The sequence below is a fragment of the Hevea brasiliensis genome, chromosome 4 (genome assembly GCF_030052815.1).
Source record: "Hevea brasiliensis isolate MT/VB/25A 57/8 chromosome 4, ASM3005281v1, whole genome shotgun sequence".
NCBI classification, from domain to species: Eukaryota; Viridiplantae; Streptophyta; class Magnoliopsida; order Malpighiales; family Euphorbiaceae; genus Hevea; species Hevea brasiliensis.
Window position 1 is genome coordinate 15,848,532 of NC_079496.1, and position 14,970 is coordinate 15,863,501.

The 14,970-nt window shown below is 30.5% G+C and overlaps 1 protein-coding gene across 2 annotated transcripts; it reads right to left on the reverse strand.

The window, feature by feature from the left end:
• Positions 1-7,419: 7,419 nt before the first annotated feature.
• On the reverse strand, positions 7,420-14,708 carry LOC110671750 (disease resistance protein RPV1). 2 transcript variants are annotated; one of them, XM_058145426.1, is made up of 6 exons: positions 14,111-14,700; positions 10,013-11,114; positions 9,612-9,887; positions 8,541-9,509; positions 8,276-8,447; positions 7,420-8,153 (listed from the first exon to the last, which is right to left on the reverse strand). In XM_058145426.1, the coding sequence occupies exons 1-6, from the start codon at positions 14,614-14,616 to the stop codon at positions 7,579-7,581; spliced, it is 3,600 nt and encodes a 1,199-aa protein (XP_058001409.1). In that variant the 5' UTR covers positions 14,617-14,700; the 3' UTR covers positions 7,420-7,578. The 2 variants fall into 2 exon arrangements, with proteins under 2 accessions (XP_058001409.1, XP_058001410.1); XM_058145427.1 differs by having other exon boundaries at positions 7,938-8,150; positions 8,277-9,509; positions 14,111-14,708.
• Positions 14,709-14,970: the final 262 nt, after the last annotated feature.

Here is a 14,970-nt window from a genome sequence, read left to right on the forward strand (position 1 = left end):
CAATTAGGTTAAACTCGGGTATAGTGCACTGCCACTGTACCAAAATGACTAAATGAATAGTGTTTGTTCATTTGGCCATAACTTGAGCTATACAGGTCCAAATGACCTGATTTTTGTGGCATTGGAAAGGTATGACATAGCACTACAACTTTCATGAAGAACACCAACCCAAATTCTGCCCATAACCCTGTCATTTTGCCACCCAAAATTAGTGACGCAAAACTGCCAAAACCAAATTAGGTGCCCATAAATTCTGGGTAGACCAACTCGGATAGCCCTATTCAAATGGCCATAACTTGGGCTACAAAACTCCAAATGGAGTGATTTAAAAAGAGAATTAAAGTTAAGACAATAAAGAACAAGTTTTATGAAGAAAACTTTGCCAAATTCTAACAGTAACATGACCAATGGAACAATAAAAAATAGGACACCAAATCTGGAAAATTTGAAATTGTGCCTAGGAAACCTAAAAATCTAAGGAGCAACTAAAACCAACAAAATTGGTAACCAAAATGTGGTATGTGGGTGAAATTGAAATCCCTATACCTATTAAGCATAAGAAAGTCAACAAATCAACTTGAATAGTATCGTGAATAATAACCCCAAAATGCAAATTTTAAAGAACGTCAAGTTAAGCATATTAAAGCTAGAAATAAATAGATTTGAATTTATTTTGGATTTATGATAAATTATGATACTGAAATATTGTAAAATTGTGTGTTTCAGTTGAAAGGAATAACGAGAAAGAACCCGAGACATCAATTCAAGACCTAGAGGCGACTCGCACGAGGTTTGTGCACAACATAAAATATTCTTTAAAATTTCCTTTGCAAAGTGCATGAAATGAATTGTGATTTATTTATATTGCAAAACGGTGATTGAAATATATATTATGCTATTGATCTAAATTGTTGAAAATTTAATTGCATGTGTGTTAATTGTCAGTAAATGTTTGGAAAATTATTGAGATAGTTTTGAAATCACAGTGTCATGACCATATATTTGAATGCCTCACTGGCATGACTAGGGGGAGGAATTAGTTTTGAATTTTGATTCCCTCTCTGGCTGAAGTGTTGAGGTGTGTACCAGTAGAGGATGAAATTGAATGGGTACCCATAGATTGAGCTAGCTAGCATTGAGATTCCTCATAAGTCTCTGGCTATTGAGATGAACATTATTCTGATGGCATGATATAACTGTGTGTTTTTATGAAATCTATTTTGAGACTATTTGGACTAAAAGTTTATAAATTATATTTTATATTTGTTTTTCATTTTCAGTACCATATTTGAATAAATGTAATTGAATTATGCATAAAATATTATTTTAATATGTTGTGTACCACTGAGTCATAGTACTCAGCGATGGCTGTTCATTGCTGCCGCAGGTAGAGAGACTGGTAGAGCAGCTGAGTGAGCTGCTAAGGAGTACTGAGCTACTTTTAGATATTTTATCGGGTATAATTTTATACCCTTATTGTATATATTTCTTTTGATATAAATAACTGTATGTACCTTTGTAAATGGGTCTTGAGCAGATTGTACAGATTTTACAATAATATTATTTTGACTTCTTGATGTAACTTTTGGACTGATGAATATAAATTAAATTTTCTTTAATGCAATGAGTATGACATTAATTATTACTAATTTTTGAAATAATTAAATTGAAATTTTGAGTTGTGAATTATTTATTTCAAATGTGGAGTTTGGGGAAAATTTGTGTTGATTGAGTTGAAATGGTGGTTGATTTTGGTTGAAGTGTTATATTGGAAGTGTTTTCAACATGTAAAATTTTTTGATTTTCTCAAATACAGCCGGCACTCTGCCGAAATTTTCCTAAAATTTGTGGAAAAATGGAAATGGACAGAAATTTTACATGACTTTTAAACCTTAATTAAATGTTTTAAATTCCTACCAAAAATTCTCACCACTTCCAAAAAGTAAGAAAATGGTTTTAAAATCCCTTGTAGTATATTTAATGGGCTATCGGTAGGCGAAGTACTGTAATTCATTAGGTATACTACGGGATCATGTTATGCCTTATAGAGGGGTAAGGTATGACACGCTCGACCCTCTTGATATCGAAGTCTTACAGTACTACCAACTGTCAATTCCCCAGATACACCCAAACTCGTGGCGATCGCTCTTGGCCTTCAAAGCTTTGTATTGGAGAAAAAGACTTCATGCATTCGCCTAGATTTTCGCTGCTATTTTCCTGATGAACACTGGAGAAACTGAAGAATATTAGCACTTCCACACTTAAAAAGGAATGGGGCTCTTTGCTAATCTTCATCATCTTTGAAAAAGTGGAAGGACAAATTCTTAATGATGGAAGGTAACTTGGACAAGCACTGGGACGGAATTTGGGTGAGCAGGAACTGCTTCGCCGATAAAAGGGTGGGCAAGCTCCGGCTTGATGCTAAGGAGAAAGCCGTGGTGATGGAGACCAAAGCCTTCATCCGTGAGGATAAAATATCAATCAGGGCTTTGATTGAAGCTAAGGCAAAATGGTGAGAGGCTACATATATCAATAGGGATCCTGTTGCCACTGAGCACTATAATATCACTTCGATTAAGGGTAAAAACTTGAAACTTTATCCTTTTGATTATTTTACTTATTGAGAGTATTTTGTTTTTACAGAGATGGTGAGTCAAGTGAAAAACATTGAGAGCTCATCAGGAAAATAAGAAAGTTGGGTGGACTCCACCAGCCGAGGATGCCACCCCTCCAATGCTAAAAAGGGTCAGGGTCTGAGTTGTTATGCCATTGACCTCTCCAAATCTAGACGAACAACGTCCTAAGGATCCTAAGCCTCGTACTGAGCCTGAGGCTCCTACTATTGAGTTCGTTCCTCCTCCCATCAACTTCAGCAAATGGTCAAGTAACTGCTATTGGGCAAATTAGTCATGGACAATCTGAAGCTCGCTAAGAGGTACACACTTTCACTCGACCGTGCTCAACTGGAGGGCAAGCATAATGTTGACATTGCCTTGCATTCAGTGACCCTCCAAATAAAGTAGCTGGCTTATACTCAAATCCTAAGGGAAAGGAACTAGGCATTGCATGGACCCGTTGACACTCAAGAAACTGAGCTAACCTTATTGACAAGGCTATGGCTACTTTAGAAAAGAGGGCACAAGATCTTGAGGGCGAGCTTCAACAGTTGAAAGAAAAAGTTGCTACCCTCGAGGGCGATCTTGCTGCTACTCAGGAGGGGCCCTTGACCGCGCAGGCTAAGCTAAATAAGAAAATGGCCATTCAAGCCGAGCTAAATAATAAAGTAAAGAAGCTGGACAAAGACCTTACCTCCACCGATGATCAAATTACCGAGATTTATGTCAAGGCCCAAAATGACATTGTTGTTGAGCTTCAAAAACGCTACCCAGGGGATGAATTCTCCTAAGTAAAAGATCTAGGTGGTGGTGATGGTGAGGATGCAGGAGAAAACATTAATTTTGTAAATTTTTTTGAGCAAGGGGTGCAAATGATGTGTATGCCCCTATGCTCGATAACCTTTGTGCTTTTCCTTCCTTATTAATGAAACAGTATTTTCATCACTAAAGTTGCAAAGTACGGTAGCTAGGGATAAATAATTGAATACATAATTAAGAAATTATTAGTAATAAGTGATTGGACCCAGAGGATAGGTGGAAAATGTAGTAATAAAAATCAATCGAACAAACAATTTTGATGAATTGACAAAGTAATAAATGCTTGGTCTCATGAATTAATGCACCACTAAGGAAAACACTAATACTTGCTCGGTATTCTTGTACCATCAAGCGCTAGAGATAATAGTTCAAGTAATTTTATTCAGAACCTTAGTCAGTAATAAACATAATATCATAAAGTGTGAAATTTCACTTGGCATCATGATCAAAACATAATAAAAATATGGAGAAGATCACTCAAAATTTTGACTAAAGAAAAGCATCAATAAGACAAACCGTTCATAAATATAATGTTTTACCATGACTTGTTTAAGCCATTAGATCATAAATTAGGCAACTTGTTCATCATAAATCTTAGTAATCTTGTCATTGAGGTGGTGGCCTTCTGATTTTTTTTTTAGCCTAGCGACCTGTCACCTTGGATGGGTGAAACATTTTAGATTATTTAGCCTAGTGAATTATCATTGTGGCTGAGCTAAGCACCCTTAATTTATTTAGTCTGTTAAACTATCACCGTGAATGGGCGTAACACCCTTAGTTTTAAACAAATTAAAGAATTTGAAAATTCCTCTTTGTTGATAATGCTTGCAAAGATTACAAATATTTCATGCTCGAGGCAAGATTCTCTATTTGTCTCAGTTAGTTTGTAAGATCCTAGGCAGATAACCCTAGAAATGACAAAGGGTCCAACCCAGTTACATCCTAACTTTCCAGCTTTGGCTACACCACCTGTGACATTGTCCCTCTTAAGGACTAATTTTTCGATCATGAATGCTAGGCCTTTGACTTTTTTGTTGCATAAATTGATCATCTTCTACTTGTATTGTGCCATCCAAAAACAAGTTATCTCCCTCAACTCTTCTCGACTCTTCCACCATGTCGAGATTGAACCATGGGTCTTCTTTTTATGAAGCCTCTTCGGAGTGTTCTGTTTGGGATGATGGAACGTTGACTTCTGTATAGATTACTGCCTCTAATCCATATGCTAGTGAAAATGGAGTTTCTCCTGTGGCTAACCTTAGTGTAGTTTAGTAAGCTCACAAGACGTTCGACAAATGGTTGGGTCAGTCTCCTTTAGCTCTACCTAGTCGCCTCTTTAATCTATGAAGAATTGTTCAATTTGTAACTTTAGTCACTTTGTTCAACTGCAGATGGTAAGTTAAGGCAAACAAAGATCGATCCCTCATTCAGCACGGAGTTCTTTGAATTTGTTGTGGGCAAACTGGGTGTTGTTATCTATTATGATGACTTTAGGAACTCTGAACCTACAGAAGATATTTGCTCTGACAAAAGTGACTACTTTATCGGCTGTCACGTATTATGACTTTACAAAATTTATTTTAATTGATGTTGTCATGAGCTTCAAAGGCCTTGTCTTGTGCTATGTAAGCCTATAAAACAAAGAAATATGAGGTTGGTGGCCTTCCAGCCAGCTACTCCGACACTCAAGTTAGAAAATAGTAATTTAAAAATGAAAATATGAGAGAATAGTTTGGTATTGATTTTGATAGTACGTATGCGCATCTGATTCTTGGTTCTTCTTTGATATTTATAGGCTTTATGAAAAATAGTCGTTGCCTTAATCATGGAGATAATCTTAGATTGACATGCCGAGATTGTCTCCTAAAAATCCGATTATATCTTTGTTTGATGCTACTTCTATTCGGTATAAGTTTTGTTCGGCTTGTTAAGCGAGTAATAATATTGCTTCCTTCATCGGTTACCTAATCCGGGCCTAGACCAAACACTCTTTTATTCAGCTTGAAACTATTCAGTTTAGGTGTTTGAGTAGCCTCTCGCTTGATTTTGACTCTCTGGACGAGCGTTGATACTCTGACTGCCACGTTGGATATTTTGTTCTGAGCACTAACTATTTGACTTGGTTTTGGACGAGTACTATCATTCATACTAGGAAAATTTATGTTATTTTATGTGGGATGAATTTTTTTATATGTATTTATAGATCCGAATTATGATTCGATCCAAAAATTTTATGTTTGGACCCTATTAGAATAAAAAGTAAAGTTTGTAGTGGTAACGGACCAATATAGATATTATATTTTCTGTCCCTTACTGTAGATTTGTGAAATATTTAAAAAGTACATTGGGGTTAGGGTTTAAAAGTTCTAAGTGATTGTATCCTACTCTTTTTCATCATAACGGAATTTTTCCTCTCATTTTACTCGTAAAGTAGATCTTATGATTGAAACACATAAATTTTATGTTATTCTTCTTCTCTTTTGTATACTATATAATCATACAATTGGATGTATTTTAATTTTGCATGCTTGCTATAGCAATTTCAATAATCCATCCACTAAATTGCTGTATTTATAAGTAGCACCTAATTAATTAAACTCAAGAGTTAGCCTAATTAATCAAATGATAAACTAAACTATAAAATAAATAAATAATCATAATCTCAGCATCTTGGCCTTATGTTTGGAGGGAGCAAGAATTTTTAAGGATTTCTAAGCCTTAATTAGAATAAGGCAAGGCATAATCCCACATACTGATTAGGGTAATGAGGTTTGTTATTGAAGAAATCACGTATCCTATGCTCAATGTGGTAAGCACTTTGTATTAAATCAATGGGATTAATTTATTTGTTGCAGAAATATTCTAACAATTCAGTCACTAATGCTAGCTTGTCTCAACAGTGTACACAAATTTGGTAGACTACCTAAAACATTATCAAATTCCGTAATTATATGATGATGTGTGCAATAGTTTCAGGAACTATATATATATATGTCTCACATGCTATCTTATGACTGGAGAAATCAATTTATCACTCATTTTTTAGGGTTTATATTAATATCTTAAGTCTACAGATGATCAGAGCATGCGTGATCCTAAAATTGTTCCAAATTATTCTGTAAATTCAATGAGGTAGCCTTCTTTTTCCTTCTGTATCCATTTTTTAATTTCTTATTCGTTGGCAGAAACTCAGATCATTTTCAATGCCATTGGTTCTGTATGGCTCATATAATTGGCTTATTTTTTAAGTGATTTTTATAATATAACATATATAGAATTTGATTGAATGTTTCTGTTGATAATTAATAAAACATATATAATTGAATATGCTTCCAACCCATTTGTTTTTATTTTTTTTTATTGGCTAATATATTTCGTTACGATGAAGAAAGGGCACCTGGATTTCAAGAAGTTTCCAAAGATAGCAACCTTCAATGATGCAATGGAATTGACGAATTGTATAATATTAAAGCTTGCAGCTTCATATGGGGACATCATACCATCGTTCAAGTTAGGATAATAATCCTTAAAATCATTCTTCTTATACAAAGCAAATTTACTTTCTATCATTCCAAGTGAAAAGGGGACAGAGAGAAAGATGGAATCAGTAGTGCCCATTTGTTAATGGTGCATGGCAGTCGCTTTGCTTGGCAATTAGTAGCAAAGAACGCGAAAGTATAAAAATTATTGATCCATTAATTGAATAAGTGAGCCATCTGATCCGACTGTAACCCGATTCCACCATGTAAGAGCCACGTAAATGTCAACGAATTGTTTGCACCTTAAGGCATTAATTGAAGATCATTTTCATGGCTTTTCTGTGAAAAGGAGTTGCTTCAAAGCTAACAAAACAAACGTTCAGCGATGTAAACCAGAGTTTTAGAGTTGAAAATATTTTATCTACCTGGCCCAGCAAAGGGAAACTTGCCTACAAAAGTAAGATTGATTTTCTTTTGATGGCAAGATGAGTAGTGAAACGATGAGAGATTGAAAAGCGGAGTATAGAAGATGAAAGATGTGTCTACATAAGTGAATCAAGTAACAGTATCATATATACATTGAACAATTACAACATGAAAAAGAACCCAAAGTAGAATAATATTAAAATACAGGCTTACAGCAACTCAATCATTTAGAAGCCACTTTATGGAGAGTCGTCCCTCTCAACAAACAATGGACTTATCTTCTCCACTTGGCTTATGATTTCCTCTCTCTTTGCTTCTTTATGAGAATCTTCCTCTTCCTCAACTTCACCCAAATCTTCTAGTGCTTTGTTTAACCGTATCATCTCTTCTATTTCTTCCTCGTATACTATACGGAGTCCGCACTTCTTGATTTTATTTTCTGGCTTGAAAGTAAGCAATAATTCAGTTGGACTGCATTCCCTCTTTTGATCTAGAATGTGATTCCCTACGAGGAAAAGGCTAAGGTGATTCAATGTGACTCGAGAAGATTCAGGCAGAAAAACACCGCTACTCCAATGCTTAGCAGGCCCACTTTTTCGACGGACACTAATGAACCAAGTAATATTTTCACCAGCATTTTTCTCTCCAACAATGGCACAAAATGTAAAACCCGCAATATTCCACCAATTTTCATTTGGAGGTAGTTCTATTCTCAACTTACTCTCCTCTGTCTGATACTTGAACCAATCAGGAATTACACTTCCGGGTAAGAATATGGTGAACTCATAGAGCATGGATGATGGAAGAATGTCTTCCCGTAATAAAATTGTTGCATATATTATTGAGAATGCAAAAAATAAAAGAGTTTAATCATTACTTTATCTAATTAAGTAATGTACATTAATTAGGCAAGCTTACTGAGAAAGAGAGGTCAAACCTGATGGCGAATTACTTGAAACTCTTCTTCATTTTGGAAACTTTGTTCTATCTTCCGAATTTCATATAACAAGAGCAAGTAATTTCTCATCCACCAATTTTCGTTAAGTTTTATTCTCAACTCAGTCTCTGCTTTGAACTTAGGGAGCTCAGATGATGGATCAATGCCTTCCTGCAACAAAATTCTAGCATAAACAATTTTGAATGAAGAAAAAAAAAGAGTAATTAAAATGTAGGCAAGTTTTTTGAGAAAGAGAGATCGGACCTGATGGCAAATTTCTTCGAACTCTTCTTGTTCTATCTTTAGTAGCTTCCGAATTTCATATAACGAAAGCAAGTAACTTCTCAGCCAGGTAAATGCCACATTAATTTTACTTTGACAGTAATTCAATTTGAAGCAATTCAAGAAATTCATGTGAAATTTCTTCCACACACAATGTTTTTCAAATAGATTGGGAAGTGTTTCCAATGCAGTGCAATTTTCCATATCTACATATATAACTCTCGATGGAAGATCAGGCATTGACTCAAGTCTTGTGCAATTAAATAAATTAAGATTTATAAGTGTATAAAGTTGAACTAGATCTGGAAGTGTTTGCAATGAAGTGCAATTTTCAAAACATAGTTCTACTGTATTTGGCGGAAGAGCAGGCAATGACTCAAGTCTCGTGCAATTAGAAAAATCAAGAGCTATAAGTTTAGAAAGTTGACCGATGCTCGAAGGAATGCTCAAAAGAGGGTTTCCACTTAAATTTAGTTTTTCCAGCAACGGGAAGCACCTCAAATCATTTGGAATTACTCCTTCTGAAATGCTGCAGCAACTCAAATTCAAATCCTTCAGAAAAGGCCAAGTTGTCAAGCCCAAAGCCTGGGGAGTTTGATTCCTTTTAGCACGCTGCAACCAAGTAGGAAAAAGAAATTCCCTTATTTTAGCCATTGGAATTTGTCTTGTGCCAAATCCTATCCATTTGAAAAGCTTTACGCAGCCACCCACATTGAGAATCTTGAGGGATTTCAAATTCCACATGCCATCAGGAAGAATCACAAGGTTTTTGCAGTCTTGCAAGTTCAATGAAACCAAGCTTTTTAGTACTTCCAAGGATTGGTGCACCTTGGACAGTCTTGTACAGCCTTGAAAATTCAACTCCTCAAGGTTCGGGAACTTTGTAAAGTCTGGGGTCTTCGCTAAATTTATAGAGTAACTAAGATCAATGATCTTCAGTGACTTTATAGGCTGTCAAAAGGCAACAAATCAAATTATTTTTAAACAATAAAAGTTAAGCACTGTTAGACTAAACTGTGAAAGAACAATGTAGTTATGTTTATATATACTTACTTTTATTGCTTTCCACAAATGTTTCAAGTTGCTGTGTTGCATGTGGAGCTCAACAAGTTTATTTGGTTGAAAAGCTGATGGCAAGGATTTGAAAGGAAAATCATGCCATTCTAGATATCTTAATTCATTTGAAAGATATTCAAGGCCATGAAAAATGCTCGCATTTCGGAGAATGAGCAATCTTAGATAGTTCATCCTAGAGAAACCTTTAGCACTGATCAATTTTGCCTTTTTATCAGATAAATCCAAGACTATGCCTTCAATTTCTTGCGATCCCTAGACATAAAAGGCAACAACCAACAATAGAGAAAAACAGCAAGAAACACTTTTTAGAAACATAATTTATGTTGATGGCTAGTTAAATAACAAAGTATAGTCGTATATTCTAATTGATTTATTACCGTATCTTTCATCAATACATGATAGAAATCCTCACGAAGCCATATCCTACTGCGTCGTCCGAGCTCCTTACGAGATTCGCGACGAACAATTTCTTGACCCATTTTTCGAAGCAAATCATGCATATGCACTCTTTTGTATGAAACAGTTATTAGAGATTTGTTGATGAGTTCTTCTATTCCACTGTCCGGGTAGAATCCACAACTATCCAATATTCTTCTCACATAATCTTCCGCCATTCCACTGAAAAAACATGCTATGTCTAGGAAAATTTTCTTATCTATCTCATCCAACCCATCAAAACTTATTTGAAGTTTTCTGATAATTTCTTCGTTAGGAATTTTTTTCAGTCTATCCAATGCACTCTTCCATTCTTTAATTGATTTAGCATACAAGTGTGAACCTAAAACACTAAGAGCTAACGGGAGGCCACTTGCATGCATTACAAATTGGTCAGACAACTCCACATATTCTTTTGTTGGGCAATCATTCTTAAAGGCTTTCAAATGAAAGAGTTCAACGGCTTCCATATGACCCAATTTCTCAACCATGTATTCATTATCTACTCCATGTTGGGCCAATAAATGTTTATTTCTAGTTGTTATGATGATTCTAGTTCCCACACCAAACCAGTTTTCATCTCTCTTTCCAATTAAACACTCTAGTTGCTGCAATTCATCAACATCATCCAGAATGATCAAAACCTTTTTATGATATAGCCTCTTTCTTATCTCGTCTGTTCCCTTGTAAACATCATATACTTTTAAATCCCTATTCAAGATTGCTGATAAAAGTTTGCTTTGCAAAGAAGCTAAACCGTTATGTGCTTTTGAAGTTTCTCTAACATCTTCAAGAAAACTACTACCGTCAAATTGAGAATACATTTGCTTGTAGACAACACTAGTAATAGTTGTTTTACCGATTCCTCCCATCCCCCAAACACCAATAATTTTAACCTTATTTGATTGCCCTATATCCATGTAGGATCTCATTTTCTCTAATCTTGATTCCATTCCAACGAGACCCTTGGTTATGTCAGTACCAGATCGTCCCAACTTGCTAATTATGTCTTTGACAATCTCATGAATAAAATCTGACTCATCCCTGCAGCATAAAATTTCTAACACTGAATCATATCTCTTGACCATCCCAATCAAAGATTATATATATAGAGCACTAAGAGCATCATAAACATTAGCAAATTATATATATATATATATATATATATATATATATATATATATATATATATATATAAATATAAAGTAAAGAGGTATTTTCAAGAAAATGATACGTGACACTTTTTTGATAATTTTATCACGTATCATTTTTCATAAATACTTTCTTTTATACTAATTATTATTTAATTTTTTTTTATTTCTTTTTTAATTATCATTATTATTTAGAATACTACTTTAATATTTATTATTTAAATTATTATTTTCTTTAAAATTTAATTTTTTAAAATTAAAATTTTTTATAATTAAATGTAATATTTAAAAATTATTTATATTATTTTATAAAAATTAATTATTATTTAATTTATTATTTCTCTTTTAATTATCATTATTATTTACAACACTACCTTCACATTTATAATTTAAATTATTATTTTTTTAAAAATTTTATTTTTAAAAAAATTAAGATATTTTATAATTAAATGTAATTTTTAAAAATTATTTATATATTTTTTTATAAATTCATTTATGTAAAAATATTATTTGCCATATGTTACTGTTCATAATAATAATAATAATGTTAATAATAACAATAATTAGCAATTAATTTAAAGAAAATTAACAATTAATTTGTGATCTCATAACTAATCATAAATATTTTCTTTTATATTAATTATTATTTAATTTTTTATTTCTCTTTTAATTATCATTGTTATTTATAATACTACCTTAACATTTATAGTTTAAATTATTTTTTTTTTAAATTTAATTTTAAAAAATTAAGATATTTTGTAATTAAATATAATATTTAAAAATTATTTATATTATTTTATAAATACTAATTATTATTTAATCTTTTTTATTTTCTCTTTTAATTATCATTATTATTTATAATACTACCATAACATTTATGATTTAAATTATTATTTTATTAAAATTTAATTTTTTAAAAATTAAGATATTTTATAATTAAATATAATATTTAAAAATTATTTATATTATTTTTTTATAAATTATTTATATAAAAATATTATTTGCCGTATGTTACCCATAATAATAATAATAATAATAATAGTTTAAAATAAAAAATAATTTAAAAGATAATAATAATAATAATAATAATAATAATAATAATAATAATAAAAGGTCATTGATGACCATTATTTTTAAAAAAAATTGATCATTAATTTGTGATCTCATAATCAACTATCATATAGTTTAATCAACCTTAAATTATTTAATATCTTTAATAAATATTTTTATTACATTGTTAAAAAATTTGAGAGACAAAAATTATAGTTTATATAAAAAGTTATAAAAATAAAATATAGAGATTTAACTTATTTATAATTAATATGTATTATTTTTATGTTAATAATTTAATATTCTTTTTATTTCACTTTCTTAAGATTAATTAATGTTTATTACTGTTATTATCATTATAGTCAACTTATGACGATTTAATTGATAAGATCAAGTAAATAGGAAATATTTTACTTTTATAAAAATTGAATTTGAATGTTTATTATTGTTTTTCAATTAAATAATATTTAATTATAAATTATTTTTTTATTTAAATATTTTTATTTGTTTGTTTATATATTGTATGTCATTAAGACATTTAATACACATCAAGTACTATTTCTCATCAAGTATTTTATTTCACCTAAATGCTCTTAAATTTTTTTTTTTTTGTATTAATTTTTTATTATTTTTTTCAAAAGTTATTAGTTATGGTTCTCAAAATTTATTTATTTAAATATTTTTAATTAATATTTATTTAATTATTAATTTTTTTATAAATTTCTTATTTAATATTTCTTAAACTTTTGAATATTTTATTTTATTATAATTATATATTGAATGTAATGATAACTAATATTTTGATTATTCATATTTTTAATAGAATTATTTTTAAATTTTAATTAAATATCTATATTTTTATGTATAAATTATCACTCAACTATATTTTTGTATAGAAGTAGAATTTCAAAGATAAATAATAAATATGATTACATCAAAAATTTAGATATAAATAAATATTAAAAATAATTAAAATTATAGTATTAAAATTATGAAATCTGTTTTTTTGAAAAATAATATATATTTTTAATATTTATTATATTAATAAAAAATGACGATATTTTAAAATGTTAACTTTCATTAAATATATTTATTTTATATTATAAATTTATATAAAGTGATAACCATTTTTGTTAAAGAATTATTTTATAAAAAATATATCAGATTAATAAAAAAATAATTTACACTTAGATATAATATTTTTAAAAAATAATATAATATAATATTATTTTTAATTAATAATGTTATATATTTTAATTATTATTAAATTAAATAATTCAATTCATTATTAGTAATTCAAATTTTTAATATATTTATAACAAAAAATATTATATTTATATATTTTTAAAATAATATTATTTTCTCATAAATTTAATATATCTTTTGTAATTTATAAAAAATAAATATTAATTTATAAAAATTATGAGATAAAATATAAAAATTTCATAAAATTTAAATTATTTTTAAATAAAGTATTTTTATTACATTTTAAATCAAATAATCAAGGAAACTACTATTAATATATGTATAAAAAGAATTAAATAAATATTTTAATTAATTATATCATAAATAAATTAAAAATTTATTATTATAACAAATTAAAAGTTATTAAATTAAATTAAATAAAAAAATTAATTTAAAATTAATTAAAAAAAATAATTTATCTTATTTAAAATATAATTAAAAAATAAAAATTATAAATTAACTGTACATAGCATATACATGCTAGTTTCCTTTATATCATCAAGGAAGAAGAGTTCTCAAAGCATCAGAAAGAAGAAAGCCAACATGCCATCAAGTATAATTTAATTAAATATTTGAAAGGGAAGTTACACTGACCTATCTTGCAAATCCCATCCCGAGAGATCAGCTACTTCTGTCATTGCAGCTCTCCAGCGTTGCACTTTCTCAATATTCTCCCTGAAACGTTCTTCATGGACAGCAAATGCTTCTTCAAAATTCCCAAGCTGTTTTCGCACTTGAGATGGTGTCACATCATAAAAAATTGGCAAAACAGTTTGCCTCCCAGCTTTCTTGCATTGAAGAATTTCTACAAGTTCATCTAAACACCATGTTGAAGAAGCATAATTTTTGGAGAAAATGATAATTAAGACTCTGGATTCTCCTATTGCTTTAGGAAGTGCTTGAGAAATACTTTGCCCTTTCTCAAGTTCTCGGTCATCCTTAAAGGTGTTGATTCCTTCCTGACACAACCCTTTATACATATGACTGATAAAACTATTGCGGATGTCGTCACCACGAAAACTAAGGAATGCATCATATTTCCACTTTTCAGAAGAAGAAGAAGAAGAAGAAGAAGAAGAGACTTCAGTAATTAAAACCATGAAATTGAAACTGGTGAAAGGCTTGTCTGTGCTTTACTAATAACTGTGATAATTTCTTCTTAACACCAGTAGCGGCATTTAAAATTGAAGCTGCAAGTTCAGTGACTTTCCTTGAAATTGATAATGAGTTACATATTTGTTTCGTCGTATTCTAGCATTATAGTGACAGCATGGACCCATCCAAAGGAAGACCAACAATAGCCACAATATGTTAATATTTTTTTATTTATTTTTTAATTTAACTTATCAAAACCAGTCATTCAGTGACTTTCCTTGAAATTGATAAGTAATGACTAGTGTGGTTCTTTGTATTCGGCCTTTTTAATAGTGACAGCATGACGGAAGACTAACAAC

Bases quoted from the DNA above. Each gene is read 5' to 3' on its own strand.
- LOC110671750 (XM_058145426.1), bottom strand. From the start codon at position 14,616: ATGGTTTTAATTACTGAAGTCTCTTCTTCTTCTTCTTCTTCTTCTTCT. The intron at 9,888-10,012 runs GTAATAAATCAA...TTTTATGTCTAG, and splicing joins ATGTATTGATGAAAGATACG to GGATCGCAAGAAATTGAAGG. The intron at 8,154-8,275 runs TTTGACCTCTCT...TTTTATTACGGG, and splicing joins TCAAGTAATTCGCCATCAGG to AAGACATTCTTCCATCATCC.